General features: G+C 35.7%; 1 protein-coding gene across 1 annotated transcript in view; it reads left to right on the top strand.

The window, feature by feature from the left end:
- The window catches only part of LOC115212281 (rab3 GTPase-activating protein catalytic subunit), a 36,835-nt gene that overhangs the window by 13,054 nt on the left and 2,902 nt on the right, over positions 1–20,879 (top strand). The window contains exons 11-23 of the mRNA XM_029781123.2: positions 1,448–1,521; positions 3,807–3,890; positions 5,798–5,949; positions 7,638–7,739; positions 8,490–8,662; positions 9,073–9,127; positions 10,295–10,845; positions 13,063–13,144; positions 15,720–15,822; positions 17,415–17,536; positions 18,762–18,858; positions 19,300–19,400; positions 20,268–20,486. Coding sequence (XP_029636983.1) covers positions 1,448–1,521; positions 3,807–3,890; positions 5,798–5,949; positions 7,638–7,739; positions 8,490–8,662; positions 9,073–9,127; positions 10,295–10,845; positions 13,063–13,144; positions 15,720–15,822; positions 17,415–17,536; positions 18,762–18,858; positions 19,300–19,400; positions 20,268–20,486 — 1,915 coding nt within the window. The remainder of the gene's footprint in view (positions 1–1,447; positions 1,522–3,806; positions 3,891–5,797; positions 5,950–7,637; positions 7,740–8,489; positions 8,663–9,072; positions 9,128–10,294; positions 10,846–13,062; positions 13,145–15,719; positions 15,823–17,414; positions 17,537–18,761; positions 18,859–19,299; positions 19,401–20,267; positions 20,487–20,879) is intronic.

The following is a 20,879-nucleotide window of genomic DNA, read 5'->3' as shown; positions in this document are numbered from 1 at the left end:
CTGATGTATGAGTACCAACCTAAATGTCACTGGTCTGTATCTTTGCACTAATACTGTGCTGTGTCTCTTAAAAAAAAGATTGTTTAAGTCTTTAAGATCACAACACGAGTTCACTACAACACAATTTCTTTTCCTAAGCAGGTCCTACTCTATATTTAACATTGTCCCAAAACAAGTCAAAGCAGAAAAAAATCCCAACACCTTCAAATGAAACTTGGACAAATTTCTTTGAGGGATACCAGACAAGCCACTTGCACATGGATGCATCTCTGCCAACAACAACTCCCTACTTGAATGGACCATGATACCACAAAACTTGACTTAAAAATGTCTTAGCAGATCCTATCAGGTGGTGCTATTAAGTTAGACATGGCCTGGGCCAATCTTTGGTTGAAACATATCTAAATTGTCTATAGATATTATATGTAGGTACAACATATTGACATAAATAATGGAAGCACTGATAAGTAGAAAGTATTGTTCTCTAACACTGCTGAGATTATGTCTTTCTATAAGCAGGTCTGGGCTATTATAAAAACTTTACTTCAACCAGTTTTGCTGTCAATATAATGTCTTTTATATAAATGAATTAAGGTCTACAGATTATCAACAATTTTTTGTGTGTCCATTACAAAATATTTCATAACTCTTGGTGGTTTATTCAGTAATAGACTATGTACTATTTTGTTGTTTAGCCTTAGGCTAATCCTAATAAAGCAGACCTATAATCAAAAGCATTCCTGTCATGACCACCAAAGCATCCTTTTGCTTGTTAGTCAAGTGTTCATGTAGAGGCACCATATAAGAGCAGAAGAGTTCACTGTACTAAGCTTCAAAATTACTTATGCTTATTAGCTTATAGTACTGAGCTTGTTTTTTCTTCATATATCTAACATGAGGGAAAGTTGGGTGATGTTTTAGGTATAATAAATCCAGGCAGATATTTATAAAACACTCAGTTTTAAACAAATTTGATTAACTATATCCAATAATTAGACACCAGTAAATATAAGTAGAATAATATCCAGTGTAATTCTTCATGTATGACAAGTAAATTCAAATATTGCTAAGAAGAATTTAAAGAAATTCATAGTATAAGACAACAAGAATAAGAACAGAGAAAATCAGATCTTTAATTGGCAAATACATCATACATTACCAGCAATCGTTTCTATTTTGCCATTCTTCTTGTTAATATGTATGTATATATATATATATATATATATATATATGTATATAAACATTCTACTCAATGATGTGTGTTGTGTTTGTATGTATGTATGTATATATATATGTATATATATATATATATATATATTATATATATATATATATATTATATATATATATATATTTATAAAGTGTATCTTTAATGAATAACATTGCATGCTATTCTTCAAACAGGAAATTTGTATATTTGTTATATAATGCAATATATTTATTGCAGGGATCTTGACCCCCTCCAAGCCCCTCAATGGTCAGTTCGAATCACAATGACTGAGGACCCACAGTGTTTGCTACGTAAGTTAAGCTTTTCCTCCCTTAGATTTATACATGTTACTAATGTGTGATTGGTAAATGATTTGATAATGTAACTTGGTGTTGTGTGTTCCTAACTATTCATATTTAGATATTATATATGTATAAAGAATACTTATATAAACCAGATATAGCAACATGTGCATAATTATTGGTGCTTGTACCAATGTTGTATGTGTGTGCGTGTCTATATACACATCATCATCATTATTCAATAATCACTTTTCCATGCTTGCATGGGTCAGATGGAATTTGTTGAGGCAGATTTTCTATAATCAGTTGTGTTGCCCTTCCCGTCACCAACCTAACCTTCCAACTATCACATGATCACATGATGTAGGTATACATACATAGGAAACACACACACACATGCACAAGTAATGTAACAACATACATGTTGTTGGCAATTTCTTTTCCTTCTTTGGACTTTTCCCTTTCTTCTTTCTGACAAAGAGCTATGCTCGAAACATCAAACTCTTTCTTTTCACTGAGTATCAAGTTAATAGATTCCTTGTGCACATCCTCTTGTTGTCTGTTAATTTTATTCATTTATTTGAATTGACTATATATATTGTATAAAGGATCGTGGTTAAGGCTGGAACAATGAGAAGTAAATGCAAGGCAAATCACAAGAAAACAAATATATGAATTAATGTAGATTTACCTTGTATTCAATGTTTTGAGGTTATGATCCCATTTTCAAGAAAATAATGAATGTTGCCGATATGCGTGTGTGGAATGGACATGCGCAGAAAGGTGTTGCTGTAGCAACCAGTTAACTTCCTGTAACTCTCTTCTGTTGTTGATCTTAGGTTTCTTTTGGTCTGTGTGTGTGTGTGTGTGTGTGAGGATGGCCTCAGAGATTCTAAGGCTGCCCCTGTTCTGCTGTGTTGCCTTGATGTGCACTGTGAATTCCCGGGTCTGGCATTTCTGTAGATATTTCTTCATAGAAGTGTCTGCCTGCATGTGTTCCTTAATGCGTACATGCAGTTTTCTTGTTGTGCTTCCTATGTAGGATGTGCCACATTTGCCACAGATGATCTTATATACAATATAGGTCTTCTGGCACAATTCTGGGTCAGTGATGGGGCAGTTTGTTAATGTGCACTCCTCGGAGTAGTGAGAGGTGTTGTTCTTGGACAGAGCTTTTCTCAGGGAAGGGCTGGTGTACACTATCTGTATGTCGAGTCCTCCCTTGCGGTCTGCATGTCAATGCCAAGCAGTTCTTCAGAGACCTAACCCTGAATGGCTACCCACCATCTTTAGCTAAACAACGGCAACTAAAGAACATCAAGGTCAATAAACCCCGGAAGAACCATCATACTCCCAAGTCTGGCCTGTGCTTCCTAAAGGTACCACATTTTGACGACAGAACTACTGCAGCAATACAAAATGCTGTACACAGGGAAGGACTCGACATACAGATAGTGCACACTGGCCCTTCCCTGAGAAAAGCTCTGTCTAAGAACAATACTTCTCACTACTCTGAGGAGTGCACATTATCATACTGCCCCTTGAATTGTGCCAGAGGACCTATGTTGTATATGAGATCATCTGTGGCAAATGTGGCACATCCTGCATAGAAAGCACAACAAGAAAACTGCATATATGCATTAAAGAACACATGCAAGCAGACACTTCCATGAAGAAACTTCTACTGAAATGCTAGACCCAGAAATTCACAGTGCACATCAAGGCAACACAGCAGAACAGGGGCAGCCTTAGAATCTCTGAGGCATCCTCATACATCAAATGAAACCTAAGATCAGCAACAGAAGAAAGTTACAGGAAGCTAGCTGGTTGCTATAACAACACCTTTCCATGCATGTCCACTCCACACACGCATATGGCAACATTCAATAATTTCTTGAAAATGAGGTCATAACCCTGAAATATTGAATACTGATGCTGCAGTAGAAAACACTTACACAAAGTGCCACAAGGTGGGATTGAACTTGAAACCATGCAGTTGGGAAGTAAGTTTCTTACCACACAGTCAGGCCTGCACCTATAGTCACACCTATATATATATATATATATAGGTGTGACTATGTGTGTAACAAAAAGTTATCACTATCTTCATATAGAAATATCTTCCCTACTGCTACTACAACTATTGAGAAACATAAAATTAAACAAATTTACAAAGTAAAATTTATTTAAGTGTAGAAAGAATTGTCTGGAATTGTTTTAGCAATGTAAACTGTAATTATTGTGTTTGATCTAAATTCACAATTTTCTTTTCTTTCTTTTTTATATTTGTTCAGATGATTACCTAGAAGATTTCATCTTTTTGTGTCACAACAAAAGTGCTATGAAAGAAGTATTTACACCAGATGATGATCCTCTTGGTAGTTAAAGTTTTCTGATACTTGGATTTTTTTTTCACATGTTATAGATGTATTTGAATTGTTGGTGGTTGTTTTGTTGTACTTTTCATTGTTGAATGCATAAATTTAGTTTAATCTTTAAATGAAATTAAGTTACCATATTTGATTGCATAAAAGAAGCATGGACATATTAGATGCACTCCACAATTTCAGCAGTGCATATTACTCTTTACTTGTTTCAGTCATTTGACTGTGGCCATGCTGGAGCATCGCCTTTAGTCAAGCAAATCGACCCCAGGACTTATTCTTTGTAAGACTAGTATTTATTCTATCAGTCTCTTGTGCTGAACCACTAAGTTACGGGGACATAAACACACCAGCATCAGTTGTCAAGTGCTGTTGGAGGGACAAACACATATGCATATATACAACAGGCTTCTTTCAGTTTCCGTCTACCAAATTCACTCACAAGGCTTTGGTCGGCCCGAGGCTATAGTAGAAGATACTTGCCCAAGGTGCCACACGGTGGGACTGAACATGGAACCATGTGGTTGGTAAGCAAGCTATTTACCACACAGCTACTCCTGCGTCTATACAGGAAAAATATTTTCTTTTCTTTGTGCATTAAAGCATTACAGCCTGACTTTACATATAGGACCACATGTAATTTTTTTGAGACTATTTGGAATCTAAACAACAACAAAAAATCTGAAGTACTATTTTATCTTTCTGTTGAAGTTGCCAACTTCAACAGTGCTCTTGCCATATTGTATAGTAGCTACAACAAAAAGAAATAGCATACAAAATCCTAAGTACACCATTCACTTACTATATGCAGCAATAACTAAAGAACATATGCCATGTAGTCGCAGAACAAAAAGAAACTGAACATACCAGAATGCAGTACAGACAACTTTTTAAAATTTTTACGAATTAAGAAATAGAAAACTGTGTTAAATGGCCTTCACATAGCTTATACTGTCATCAAATATGGTAGTATAAATAAGCTTTTTCAAACAATTGATTTTTATTTTAATGGAATAGTAATGTTCTGTTTGTCAAATAACAGAGAATAACAAATCAATCTGGTGAAAAGTCTTCATTTGGGTTTATGTTGGGCTTTTGAACTGTACTGATTTTGCTTACTTTTGTACCAAGATGTTTGCATTGAAATCACTCCCAATGATAATATTAGAGAGAGAGAGTGTTAGGGCTACTTTAGAGGGTTGGGTTGAGTGGCTTCTCACTATTTTTTCAGGGTGTTGAGCTGGCAGAATTGTTAGCATGCCAGGCAAAATGCTTAGCAGCATTTCGCCTGTCCTTATGTTCTGAGTTCAAATTCTGCTGAAGTCAACTTAGCTTTTCACCCTTTTGGGGTCAATAAGTACCAGTTGAGCACTGGGGTTGATGTAATCAACTTACCCCCCCCCCCGATTGTTGACCTTGTGCCAAAATTTGAAAACGTTATTTGAGAGAGTGTTTAAATATGCTAGTTGATGTATGTAACATAATGGGTGAGAATTGTTATGGTATGTAGATGTGTATTACTGGTAGAAATAAAGAAAGTTTTTACTTTATACACAGTTACTTTGATATTTATTTTTCTGTGTCAATAGAATCTAAAATTAAGATTTAATATATTAAAGTAGCCATCTAGGTATCATACTTAATGTATATACATTGTTGACTGTTGCTGCAATATCCATCCAGAGATAAAAACTCTTTGGCTGAATACTGCAGTAACCTGCCTTTCAATGATTTATACACATTATGATACATAGATGACTACTTTAATGTAATACTGCTCCAATTGCATATGCTAAATATATATATTCACATGCACTCACACACATAGCTCCAAACACACAATTGTTGGAATATATTGGAATATAATTAATATTGTTTCTGCATATTTTTATGGTCATTAGATCCCTCAGCTGACATTAGCCAAGCCCTACATCGGTTAACGGAGCCTTCTGTGCCAACTCTTTCTTCTGTAATGTCCCAAGCCACCAGCAAAGTGAAAGTAAAGACCATAGAATGTCCCATTGGACAACCTCTCTTTAATGAAATTTTATTTGTAAGTATGCTGTTGTTCTTATTTAACCCTCAATTTAGTCCAGCTGTGAACTTTCCTTTTAAAGGCATAATGTACTCAACACTTTGTAAAGTTTTTGAGAATGTACTTGAGTGGGAGTTCAGTCTGGGTGATAATTCCTCATTTGGAATTTTGTTGGGTTTTTGAACTGTAAGGATTTTGCCTGCTTTTGTAATATCTGTATTGCTTTTGTATCCTGGTGTGTGCATTGAAATCACTCCCAACTTTGAGTTGACATATGTAACATGAAAGTATGATGGGCAAGAATGGTTATGGTATGTAGTTTTCCTTTTTACAATGATAAATATCATTTGAGAGAGGTTTGACTGCTATTTCTAACAGGTCAAATGACAACATAGATGCTTCCACATTGGCTTGATATATAAATATACAGTGTTACTGTGAGTGCAGAGGTCAGTGGTTCACATCTTGTTGAGAGGGCTGAACTGAGTTTCAGTGTGTAGTGATTGTGCATTTGCATGAAGTGTTGAGTTTATCTCCTGTGGGTGTGTCTAGAACAGAAATTAGACTGCATGGGCCTTATAAAACTCACTAGGGCTGACCACCCACTGATGGATTTCTCTGACTATAAAAGATTAAATAATCAATTCTGTTGTATAATAACTAAGAACAGACTGGTAAAGAATAAAAGAAAAGAATGATACAGATTTATCTGTTAGACTGAGAACATAGTTTTGAAGCTCTGAAATCCAAGGAGACTGGAGTGATGGCCTGAGTTGGCAATCAATAATCAATAGTTGAAGTGAGAAGTATAAATTCTAACATTTTAAGTCTTTTCTTTCATCTGAAAGTGAGGAAGAGAGAAAAAGTGTTGTTGTATGGGCAAATAAAATTTTATGGGTCTATAGGTAAAGTGACATTAGACTCTAGACTTGAATTTCATATTTTTGAATAATTGAACTCTATGACTCAAACTGTCACGGCTCTCAATTTTACAGAAGTACTGCTGTCCTTACCTGTAGAGTTTTAGAAGGCTGCTAGCTGAGTAGGTCATGGGTCATAGCCCATTTTTAGCTCTGTAATGAATCTATACATGATACTTTTAACTCTTAAATGATTTGGTCTACGAGAAGAGCATATTATGGTACCTGTTTACAACTCATTACTGTAAGCAGTGGGAGCACTATATGTATATTTGATGAACGTTTCATTCACTTGGAATACTGTAAATCCCATGAGTGTCTATGTGTGTGTTAGCTGCAGAAATTAAATACCTATGTGTAAAAGATATTGTTTTATTGTATATTGAAACAGATTTAATTCTTTATTCATCAGTTTATGTAGCTCTTGTGAAAATCTACTATATTTTCTAGAGATGTTAGTTGAGTTACATTTGTAAACTGTCCAAGAGAGCAGATTTTTATCTCATTTGCTTGAAGCCATGAAACCAGAGTTAAGTATCATCCCTTAGGAAGTCCTTTACAATATATTAACACTTGCATTTTTACATGAATATCTTTTGTAAAGAGATGAGCTTTGCTAGGTTCACTTATCATGAATCAGATACTTTGTCTGGTGTCAAACTCTTCAAATGATCATTTAATCATCCAATTAATTATGGGACTTTTTAATCTTCCACTCCTTCAAAGCAAATTTTCATTTGGTTTTCGATAGCCTGATTTATTTTTGGATTTTTTGGAAACTTCTAGTTTCTCTTTCCTGATGCCCGTCCTGACCAAGATCCTGATACCATCAACCAACCTTCTGAAGATTACTTTGAAGTTCCTCTTTCAAGAGTAGAGTTGAAACAGGTTTGTTTCATTATTATTCTCTGTTATTTTTCTAGTTTTGATGATCATTACCATTTTCTGGTTTTTTTTTTCCTACACTGGCATACACGAACTGGTCTTGCAGCATCAAACCACCACTCATAGTCCTTAGTCATTTGATACACAGAAAGTGCTAACTGGCAAACTTTGGTGTGTTTTTTGCATAGTCTTCTTGACTGGGCATCAGATATGGTGTGCAAGAGAGAAGACTGCACTGGTATGGTCATGTGATGTATATGGATGAGGACAGCTGCATAAAGAAGTGCCAAACTATGGAGAGAACCTGTGGAAGAGGTAAATCCAGGAAAACGTGTGGAAGTGGTGAAGCATGATCTTTGTATGTTGAGTTTCATATAGGCGATGACAAATGATTGAGACCTTTCATGCTTTGCTGTACTTGAGAAGACACGTAAAAGGCACCTGTGCTAGTGATATATATAAACGCATTCACTACACTCTTGGCGTGGCTAGCGTTGAAAAGGGGCCAAACCAGACTAGAGTCTGGTACAGCTATCTGGCTTACCAGTTCCAGTCAAACTGTCTAACCCATGCTAGCATGGAAAACAGACTCTGAATGAAGATGATGATAATGTGAATAAATATGCATTACATTTGACAGAGTAATCTGAATGCTAAAGTTTTAAGATGCTGGGGTGTGATTTGAGGGAAATTTTTCTATTTTAACTTTATAACTTCATCCTACAGAGAATTGATTTAATGATTTTATTTTAGGAAATGGCTAAACAGCTGAAGTCTGCACCCCTGGATAGCCTCACTACACGAATGGCCACATGTTTGTGCCTCATAAACCGGAATCATGGTGGTTGGAAAGCAGTGGCACAACTATGGCAAGAAATTGTGTTGGAGCTTCGCTATCGTCTTGATAACAATTATTTAATCTCTGGGTAAATTTTGCATTTCTACTCAACCATTTTAAACAAATTTTGCTGATGACACTCATACCAATTGTTTCATGTTCCTAGTCACATATTCAGCCCAAATATTTTGCCTGTTTTATGTTCAAACCAGATAGAGCTGGCCTCTCATGCCTATCCTACCATATCATTCTAGAACTATACCGTCACATAATCAAAATCTCAAAGCTATGAGATAATGCATGATTAATTCAAAATATTGTGAATAAATAAACATTACATTTAAAACAGTAGTTTGAATGCTAAAGAGTTAAATCAACTGTTTAGGTCACTGACACTGAGTTCTCTCCCTCCCCCCCTCTCTCTCTCTCTCTCACACACACACACATCAAAGCTTTATTTTGTTATTTCAAAATTTATTGTTTTGATTCGGTTAACAGGATTGAATGTGGACCTCCGAACATGGGGAGCTGTATTCTTCATCAGAAATTGCAGGTGAGTAAAGAGAATTCCTCCTCCCCTAAACATTTTTTCTTTCTTATTCCTTGTTTTTGTTATCTTAATGATGTCTTTCTATATAAACCAAAAAAATAAAAGCATTATTATTATTTTTATTATTTATAAACAATATAATAAGAACAAATGATAACACACCAAACTAAATGTTCAACAGTATTCAGTTTCACCCCACTCTCTAACTTAGAGTTCAAACCCCACTGAGGTTACTTTTGTCTTTCATCTTACTGGGATCAGTAGAATAATTACTAGTTAGGTACTGAGGTTGATTTAATCAACTGTATGTAGTTGCTCAACCTGTTAGAAATAGAAGCTAAATGTTCAGATATTGATCAGGTTAACTTTCTTTTGCCTTTCTTCTGCTGCTAAAATAAATACCTGTAATATACTGAAACAAGTATAAAAGATAAATCCCAAGTAGTTCATTGTACCTATTTTGTTTCATTTATGTTGCATTTGGGTATAAAGCATGAGACCCATAGCTTCCAAGGCCTCACTTCTTACATCATGTGGTTAACTGAACTAAGACAGTGAAAGTTAGATTGTCTTTAACACATCCTGTGCAACACTGATTACTGGAATGTTAATCGTAGACCTTGGGACTCCGATAGTCCAGCATCTTTTTGTCCTAATCAGCTATGGTTTAGAACTTACATTAGCAATTATTATTTATCATTATGGTCAGGTTCCAACCTGGGGTGCAGCATCAGTCTACCTTCCACACTTCTTGCTCTATCATCCTCCGGGTGTCCTAGTGGTGGAGAGGGGAAAGGCCTTCAGATATAAAGGTTAGCTGTGAATATAAAAATAAACAGTCCTGGACCAAACATATCTAGAGGAGTAAACCTCAATGATAAAAATTGCCAGCTTTGAATTGCGGGAAGTTGTTATGCAGTGGATGCAAGCTTCAACAAACTGATTCATTGGATACATACAATTTCTGCCTCACTGAAGGAGATTCTGTATCTACTAATGAGGAAATGCAGTCTACAGGAGGTGTATATGATCCCTGTCAGTATTAAGCTACTGAAAGGCCAAAATGACAAGGTTTACATTAGCAAGCTTGTTATTTGCCTCAACATTGTTCAGTAAACTTTTATATGTAACATAATTCCTTAGTCTCATTTCTGAATTGAATGTTTGTAGATGCTAAATTGCTGTATCGAAAAAAGAAGGAAGCGAGAAATGCAGTCACTGGAGAATGCTCGAACAGGGAGTCCACAAAACTCATCACCTCATCATAATCGTCATAGCAGTGGGGAAGATAGTCCTTGGGATTCTCCACGTCACAGTATGTTAGCAGCAGAAATGCACAGTCGGCTTTCACCATTGATGAAACATAATCTGATGCGACCAGACTCTCGGACTTCAGCTAGTATTGATAGTTATTCAGGAAGTGATGAAGAATTCTTTGACTGTGATGAACACCAAAAAGAAGCTTCTAAGAATGAAGACGTAGAGATGGAAGATGAGAGTGAGTCTGGTTTTCCCGCTGATGTAGCAGGAGGCAAGAGTAAGGGGGATGGCAAAGATCTAGGTGGAGAGTCTTACGTTTCAACTGAACCTGAGGGTCGCTTGCGGGTATTTGGCAATGCTAAGCTTTCAAACATGAATGAACAGCTGTATATTCCTGTGACACAAGAACCTGCCCCCATGACTGAAGACATGCTTGAAGAACATGCAGAAGTTCTTGCCAGGTAAGTTGTATCTTCTTTTTTTTTTTAAGAAACCTTCACAAAGAAAAAAGAATTTGCATTCATTTTATTCACTGTTGATATTAGTTGTTTATTGTTATCATGTTAGCATGGCTGTATGGATGAAAAGCTTGTTTCTCAATCGTGTGGTCTTGGGTTCAGTCCCACTGTGTGGTAGCTTAGCCAAATATTTTTTTCTCTAACCCCTGGCCAACCAATGCTTTGTGAGTAGATTTGGACAGAAACTGAAAGAAGCTGGTCATATATGTATGTATTTCCCTTTGTCTAGGCATCACATGATGATTGTAAATGAGCATTATTGTCATTACAAGTGAGATTGTTCATGTTCTGTCTTCTAAGAAAAACATGTCTAGCTATGGGAAAATATTACCTTGCTTGGAAACAAGCAAGAGTTGGTGACTGGAAGGGCATCTCAGGTCAGGTCAGGGGGCATGCACCATTGCTGTGTATTGCTACATCCACCATTTGTTGGGATCTGCTCAGGTCATCCTGGGTGATACTCTGAGCAGTGATCCAGTCAGCACCCGTCTTTGCTAGATACCTCCTCATCCGTCGTGACCATGAGGTAGATGACCAACTCGAGCCGTCACCCCAGTTGGATCCTCAGAAGAGGGAAGATGGTATGCAGAATCCAACTCAGAAAAACCAAGCATCATGACCAGTCATGCATCATACAGGTAGCATGATGCATCCTGGTTTCTGAGTATAGTTGTTGGTTGAATATGAAATCCAATCAATGGCAGTCCATAATCTTGCTAAGTATCCTTGTTCCAGAGGAGTTCAGGCAGTTCCAAAGGCTCCAGACAATGTCTAAGTCACCCAACTGTAAAGCAAGACAGGGATGTCCAGAAACCTGACGACCCAAACCTTTGTCCTCTTGCTCAGGTATGCTAAGCATTTTACAGCATGCACTGGATACTTTTTCTGTTCTACTTGCACTAGCGAAGTTGCAAGACTACAAACCCTGAGGGGGCGCAACTTTATGCTAGAAGTCGAGGCATAAAGATGAGTAAAGTATAAAAGAAAAGGCTCCAGAACACAACACGTTTTTTGCTGTGATTAGCCATGCAGCTTACTCACATTTTAGAAGAGAGATTAGGAATAATTGGATGAAGCTGGAAAGTGAGAAAATTGATAGTGGTCAGGTGTCAGGGTGGACCTTCAGGATACAAGGTTGGTAGGAACAGTTGGTATTGGGGTTTCTTTTTACAGCAGGATTTCGTTTAATGCCATGTTCTGCATCCACATATCGGTATATGGCAGCAAACTGGTCTTAAGTTACAAGGAAAAATTTCTGTTGGTTCAAAGTTTTCTTAATTCTGGTTGTAGTCATAATTCCAGGTAAATAGATAAAAGTCTGGTTTTGATCTTCCATTTACATTACATTGTAATCTCCTTTTGAAAGCACAAACATCATAACTACCTCTTGTTATTGGATCATCAGGATCTGTAGGACATCAGACGGAAATCTTATTGGTATTTACTTGTGTTTATTTACACTCTTAATTTGAACTCCACCAAAATCGACTTTGTTGTTCATTTGGAGGTCGGTGAATAAGTACTAGTCAAGCACTTAGAGTCGATATAATGCGCTATATTCTCTACCACAGTTTGACATTGTGCTTCGAGTTAAAAACAATTTATGTTATATAAAGTGATGGAATTTTCTGTGTTGACGAAAAAAGTTGTCTCCCTTATCGACTCTACTATACTTAACATTTTCTGGTCTTTTTATAAACTAATTTTCTAATTGAAATATATAACATTTATTCGATAAGTTCAAATTTACTCTCATATAATGACTCGATATAATACTCTATAGTTATACTTGCATAAATTCTTATGAGGTTACTTTAATATAGAAGAACAGTGTTTATATTTATTAGCTAATTAAGAAAGTAGGAATAGAGCAAACAGCTGATTTTATTAAAACAATTTTGATTCATAGAATAGAGAACTAGTTTAAATGTATAAACTATATGTGCTGTAGTTACTTCGTCTGGCCTTCTGTTTCTTCTAAATTCGCATTATGTTATATTCAACTATTTATTTCATCTTCTCAGTTTCAATGTTTAGTTTTCCATTTTTCTGACAAAAAGTTGGTTCTTCTGCCAAGTCAAAAGTGATTACCATTCAGCATGTTCATACTGACAGACAAGATTATAATCTGTTAATGCTTCATGTGTTCATTTCTTGCAGACTGGGTTCATCAGCTGAAGGGTCCCAACTAAGAGCTAGGATGCAGAGTGCTTGTCTACTATCTGATATGGAATCTTTTAAGGTGATGTAAATTTCATTAATTTCTTTTTTTTATAATTGTTTTGTCTTTTGATTACAGAAGAGACAAATGAGACTAATAATAATTTTTAACATTAGTAACATCACATCACTGAAATACAGGTCTTGTTTGGATTCACTTGTATCACATTCCTAATAAAGAAATCTTGTTAATTCCTTTTCAAATTATAGCTGAAGCTTGTAGGAGTGAAATTTGAGATATTTTTGCTAGAATATGGTACCAACATAGCCATGGGCAAGAATTAATTTTTTTTTGCAAGCATGCAGTTTTGGATTCAGTACTTTTGGTAAGTGTTTTCTTGGGTTGACCAAAACTTTGTAAGTGAAAGCTGATGGACAGAGGTTGTGTAGAAATTTTAATATGTGTTAAAGTACAAAGTATTGTGTGAACACAAAGGATAAAAAAGAAAAGAGTATGCAATACATTTTGTAGTGTTTCATCTTAACATATTGTATTCTAAAAACTACACTAACCATTGCTCTGAGTTTCTTGTCCTAATCTTCTAGCAACCTTTAATTAATCTTATTTGTTTTAGCTGCAATTTGGGAAGGCCAGGGTGATGAATTAACAACCTTTCTTAATCAGGAATGTGTTACAAGTGACTTCAAAATATAAGACTCACTAATGTGATCATCATCATCGTTTTACATCTTCTTTCCATACTGATATGGGTTGGACAGGACATTACAGTCAATTGTGTGTTCACCTAAATCGAGTGTGGAGTCTTGTCTTACTGAAGTTTTTTTTGGCTTGATTTCTACAGCAGGATGTCTTTCTTAACACCAATCACTTTACAAAAGGTGCTGGCTGCTTTTTTTTGGAGCACCAGTACTGGTGAGATGCTATGTCTTCTAGAAGACCAAAAGGTCTTTGCAATTTACTGAGTGTACTGGGTGCATTTTTCACAAGATAGCCATGTCCTTGATCTCACAATCACATCTTTGCTGGCATGCCAGCTTCTGTAAAGTGTGAAAATGATAAAGGCATAAAAGATGGTGAAGAGAGGAGAGGGATGTATAATAAGGGAGGAGTGATAACAAAATTTCATCAAAGGAGACGAAACTTTGAGTAATGGCTAATGAAGTTTTCAGTTCACACACTATATATATATATATATATATATATATATATATATTATTGAAGGTGCATGGCTCAGTAGTTAGAATAGTGGGCTTACAATCACGAAGTTGTGAGTTCAATTCCTGTGTGTCGTGTTCTTGAGCAAGATACTTTATTTTATGTTGCTCCAGTTCACTCAGCTGTAGAAATGAGTTGCAACATCACTGGTGCCAAGTTATATTAGTCTTTGCCTTTCCCTTGGATAACATCTGTGGTGTAGAGAGGGGAGGCTGGTATGCATGGGTGACTGCACAAACAACCTTGCCCAGACTTGAATCCTGGAGGGGAACTTTTCAGGTGCAACCCCATGGTCATTTGTGATTGAAGTGGGTTTTATCCTGTATAGGTAAAGTATTACAAAAATACCATGTGGTATTATTGAAGGGAGTTTTATCATATATAGGTAAGATATTACAAAAATACCTTAGTCCAGTTGCATCCTTTTACACCATTGTGGATGTAGCTATTTCATCCCTTATGAGATTGATAAAATAAGTGCCAGGAAAAGTACTCTGTTAATATGTCTAACTCAGCTTGGTTCTAGTCAAAAGACTGAAACCAGTAAAAGAATAAGATGTTGTGAGTGAAGTATGTCAACCGTAGAATAGAATTCATAGTAATCATCTTCATCTCGTTCGAAAACTGAAGTCAGTTTTACCTTTCATCTTTTCTGGGAAGATCAAATAACTATCAGATATATACTGAGTCAACTCAGGTGATTTTCATACTCTTCTTCATAAAGATTGGCCTTGTGTCTGTTAAAAAGAGGTAAATTGTTATTTTTGTCTTTTCTGTGATGACATGGATAACATGATTTGCAATTATAAATTTAAAGGAAAATAAATATTTGAAATGCATGTTTTATGACTAAATATATACTTTTGAATAACAAATCAGTTTGTATGTTTGATTATTTAGACTATGATAAATATGGTAATGTTATTTGTCTAAGTCATATTATTCTACTTTGTAATATAACCATTCAACATCTCCTATTCTTCCTAATAAGAATTACTCCTTGAGACATAAGGCCATACTGTTTTTTTGTAAGAGAGTTGTATAACTGACTGAACTGACATCACATCGTTGCAGTTACTCATTTTTATTGATTCAGTGAGATGAAAGTTGATTCTAGTGGAAGTTAACTCCGGTCCAAGATGAATGAATCTATATACTGTAATTCTTTTAGATTAAAACTTTATTATCTTGATCTTCTTCATCAATTTACATCATTTCTAACATCTGTTTTTAAAAATTATTCATGATTTTTCAAACAAAATTTTTTAATGTGATATTAAAGCTATTTCCTTTTAATTCTATTTTCACTTATTTAAAAATCTTAAAGGAACTAAAACGACTTCTTTTTATGCTCTTATCAGAATCTATCAAATTTGGTAACTGAATCCTATATTAAAAATATATCTTAATTATTTTGCAGGCTGCAAACCCAGGATGTATGTTAGAAGACTTTGTCCGATGGTATTCACCTCGTGATTGGATTGATGAACAAGTTGATGAGAATGGTGCTGTTGTTGTTAAAGGTAAATGAAATAAGAAACATTATCATCTTCACTTAATGTTCACTTTTCCATTCTTGCTTGGGTCAGACAGAATTTGCTGAGGTAGGTTTTCTTTTGCTGGATGCCTTTCCTGCTGCTAACTGTCACCTGTTTCCAAGGAAGCTAATATTTCCCCATGGCCAGACATTTTCCATGGAAGACTAGAAATGGACAATGTCTCAAGTGATATCAAGGGAAGGAATTATATGCATATCTGTGTGTGTGTGTGTGTGTGTGTGATAGGCTTCTTCCATTTTTCATTTACAAAATCCACTTACAAGGCTTTGGTCAGCCCAGGGCTATAGTAGAAGGCACTTGCACATGGTGCCACACAGTGGGATGGAACCTAGGACCACATGTAATGTTGTCATTATTGCCTGATGTCACTGCATTCTATCTGCGACAATGCAGATAGAAGATGACGAAACACACATATTTTAAAGTTTAATGAGGATTAAGGAGAATCTGAATAATGATGTGATTCTGAGCATCAGCGAGGAGAGTCTGTGTTGTCTTTCCTGAAGGAGTTTCAGTTGGGAATTAGGGATAATTTTCTAAAGTCTTTGGCCTTGTCCAGAATCATCAGACTCATCTGAGGTATATATAGAGTCTTGCACATATTGCTGATTTGTGGGGTTATGTTGAACAATTGTCATGTAGGGGTACAGATTTGGCTATCTGTTGAGTCTGTTCTGAAGATCAACTCATTCCTTCCTTTGACAAAGAAGAATCAGTAGTTTTCCATTATTTGGTGGCTGTGGCAAAGGAATTTGTATAAATGTAGTTGAAAGGATTAGGGGACACAGCTGGTCTCTTTGGAGCATACTTTCATCAACTTCAAGTATTCTCTGTAACCCACCTTTCATAAAATTTATTAAAGTGGTATGCCTAAACGGGCTTGCTCTAATTATGTGGTTGATGGCTGGCAGCAAAAACTGAGAGAAGGAACTTGCCTTTAGTGTGTTAGGGTAATGTGAGGGTTGTGAGGGGAAGCTCTTATATACCTTACCTAATTGCCCCCCACACCCTGCTATTTTGGTGATTTTATTATTTTGTTTTTCTCTATTGTTTTATTTTTTATTCATGTTCCTTTTGAGATATTTTTGATCTTACTTGTTTACTCAGTGTAAATGCCTTACTATTTCTAGTTTGCAGTTGTCTTTTATTCTGTTCTCAATGTCTGGGGCTCATATGAATGGCCAATAAAAGAAATTATTTTTGTTGTTGATGTGATTGTGGTGCCACTTAAAATTCGGATTTGCTTGTCACATGCCCAGCAAACGATGCCTATTAATTCTCTTCCTGGCCTTCCTTTAACTGTCTATTCTTTTTTAAAATGTTTGGGTGTGTTTTGAAGGGAATTTGACTGCTATTTTGAATAAGATGATTTTCCCTAGTATTCGACTGGCATTTCTTGCAGGCTCAATGACTGCATTGGGGCTCTCTCAGTGGACTGTTTGAAATGTTTGTGCCACCTGTATGTTAATGCATGTTTGGTTCCAGAATAAGCATACTGTAATTTTAGTTGTATTGTTATACTGATTTGTACAATATTTAATGTTTTCATTTTTTAGGGCAGTTGAGTCAAAGAATGAAGATTCCTGGGAATATGTGGTCAGAAGTTTGGCAAGGGGCTCGTCCTGTACCTGCACATAGACAAAAACGACTTTTTGATGATACTAAAGAAGCAGAGAAGGTAAGTTTTTCTTGGTTAAAAAAAACCCCAACTTTTGTTATATTTTACTTCTGTGTTAGGGATAATTAGAAATGGTTGAGTTGATAGAGTACAAAGCACCCTACTAAGAAGTCAACAGTTTATATCTCTTCATTGCTCAAGACAACTCTCAGTGGCTGAGCTCACCTTGCTCCAAATAGTTATTATGATGGGTATAACTTATTGATCTATGTTTTGGCAACACTGGAATTGACCAGTGATTTGTCGGTTTGAAGTACTGTGTTCAGTTAGTCCATTAGGAAAAGCTATTTGTGATAAGTTTGGCAGCCTATACAGATATATAGTTATCTGTCATTTTGTGTTTTGGAATCCAGAGATGAACACTGGTTGTATGGATCCTTATTCTATTTGGATAATGAAACACTTGACATATAACAGTTCCGAGTTTTGGAAAGCAAGGGTAAAGTTCCTTCATGCTGAGCTGCTTTTTATCTCCTGGTTGAAATTAATCCACTTTACTTCACTCATACCATTAATGTTTTTGTCACAGTCTCATACCTTTCCTCCTTTAAGAGCATGGCTGTTTAGTTAATTAAAGCTTGGAAGTTCAGCTGTGTGAGTGTGTATTTGTGTCTTTTTGTCCTGACATTACATAATTGTTGTAAATGAATGTTATTCATTTGCAATATTCTGTGAAAACATGTCTGGCCATGAGAAAATATTACCTTACTCAGAAACAGGTAAGGGTTGGTGACAGGAAAGGCATTCAGCCACAGAAAATCTATGTCAATAAACCCAATCCAACTCATGCAAGCTTGGAAAAGCAGACATTAAAATGATGATAATGAAGGGTTCCAAATTTATAGGTGCAAGAAGACCAGTTCCTTATAATCTTTCAAAGCTCTTCTTAAGTGGATAACAGATACAATTAGATATAGCTAATATGGTTAATAGTCATTTTGAAATATTGGATGTCGTAGGTTTATGAAAGAATTAGACAGTGAGGGAGTTTCAGAAGGATACATTTCTAGGAAAGAGAAAAGACAGAACACAAGAACTGAATGCAGAGATGTCAAAGGAAGGAAGGAAGGAGGGAGGGAAGAAAAATGGAAGTTAAAATGTTATCTTGTAAATCAGAAAATTCAGAAGATATGTAATAAAAAGGACACAGTTGTTATCATAATTTACCACTCATATCGTTTGTAAATATCATATATCACTCATGATTTGGGTTTGTCATCAACAGGTGCTTCATTTCTTGATGTCTCTGAAACCACCTCAGCTTGTTGAATACCTGTTACCAGTACTTTCACATACTGCCATCCTGAAAATTATTCAAGAAGGTAAATATAATTTTATATAATTTGTGTTTCATTAATACCTGTATATTATAGAACTTAATGGGGTTTTTTAAAAGAAAAGAAACACTACTGTTGCCTCATTTATCCTGAAAAATTCTCTTGACATATAGTTAGTATAATAGATGTGGACAGACCTCATAGCTATTGTTAGTAATGGTACAAATTCTAAAACTGCAGAAGAATATGATGTGTGATCCCAGGTCAGCCAGATCAAGGTGACCTGTGGCAAAAGACATTCCAACTGTGAGCATCCCATCATTTTACAAGACATAGTGTATGTAAGCCTACATTATCCAATGTGTCATTCTACTTTTAAGGTTATAAGATTGATTTGAGAGGTCTGTGGCTACTCTTTTTAGCAAGTTTCCTTCATTGGTTTGTAATTCATATGATTTTTATGATTTGTGCTTTGTTTATTGGCAGAAGACCAAGAGTTTCCCAAATTGAAGCAACTTCTTGACCAAATTATTTCCAAAGCTGCAAAAGTAACCCGTTCAACCTCTCCTGGGGTACGGAAATATGAGGTGAGGTTACTGCTAATTTTCATATCTTAGTTGAGATTATTTTGCTTGGAGAGTTATGTAACATTATGTACTACAAGTTAATTCTGCCTATAGGGAAGGGTATATATATATATATATATATATATATAGAGAGAGAGAGAGGTGTAGGTGTGTCTGTGTGCTTAAGAAGCTTGTTTCCTAACCATGTGATTTTGAGTTCAGTCTTCCTGCATGGCACCTTGGGCAAGTGTCTTCTATTATAGTTCCAGGCCAACCAAAGCCTTCAGAGTGGATTTGGTAGATGGAAACTGAAAGAAGCTCATTGTACATACATATGTATGTACCTTTGCCTAGACGTGACAGCTGTAAATGTGCATCATTGCCATATAAGCGAAATTGTTTGTTCCCATTCTTCCGTGAAAAACATATCTGATCATGGGGAAATATTACCTTGCTTGAAAATAGGTATATATATATATGTATACATACACACATGCAAGTATGTGTTACTTTCTTCATGTAAGTAGTGTCCTTTGTTCCCAATCTTCCATAAAATCGTATGGAGTTGATATCACCTTACTTGGAAAGAGGTGGAGGTTGGCAACAAGGAGGGCATCTGACCATGGAAAATCCACTTCAGTAAAATTCCTTCTGACCCATGTGAGCATGGAAAACTGGACATTAAATGATCATTATCGCTTCTATAAATTCAAATCTATCCACAAGTATAGTTTGAAAAAAAGGACACTTTCTGATAATCAATGGACTATGAGACTCACTATCACCTTCACAAAGTTACCTATCATAATGTATATCTTATTTCAGTACTTGTATTATCTGCCTTAAGATTAAATGCCAGTTCAAGAGGTTTTTTTTTTTTTTCCCTAGGATCTGATCCAAATGATCTCATTAGCTGAAACAGTGATTGCCCGTGCCAAGTCCCTGAAAAACAAATTCACAAAAGACTTGCTTGAACAGAAAGAAGCTGAAGAAGAACTCACTCTCTTTGTGTCTAGCCTTTTGCAACAATCAGAAGTTATTGTGCGTGGAGGTCCGTATGGACCTGCTGGTTCTGTAATACACAAATTATTTGTTGCTGCTCAAAAGGTTTGATAATTTCTTTGCTTTTATTTTTATCTTTATGCTTACATTTATTCACGAGTAATGTAATAATTCAAGTAAATCTGTAAGGAATCAGTATTATTATTATTATTATTATTATTATTATTATTATTATTATTAAGGCAATGAGCTGGCAGAATTATTAGCATGCAGTACAAAATGCTTAGTGGCATTTCTTTCAGCCTTATATTCTCAGTCCAAATGCCACCAAGGTTGACTTTGCCTTTCATCTTGAAGTAAGTACTTGTTGAGAACTAGGGTCAATGTAATTGACAAGCCCCTTTCCCCAAATTTCAAGCATTGTGCTTCTAACAGAAAGGGTTTTATTATCATTATTATTGGAGTGGTGAAGTAATAGAATCAGTATTTAGTTTTATT

Source organism: Octopus sinensis, linkage group LG1 (genome assembly GCF_006345805.1).
Source record: "Octopus sinensis linkage group LG1, ASM634580v1, whole genome shotgun sequence".
In the NCBI taxonomy this organism is placed as follows: domain Eukaryota; kingdom Metazoa; phylum Mollusca; class Cephalopoda; order Octopoda; family Octopodidae; genus Octopus; species Octopus sinensis.
This window is presented reverse-complemented; position numbering and strand designations above follow the sequence as displayed.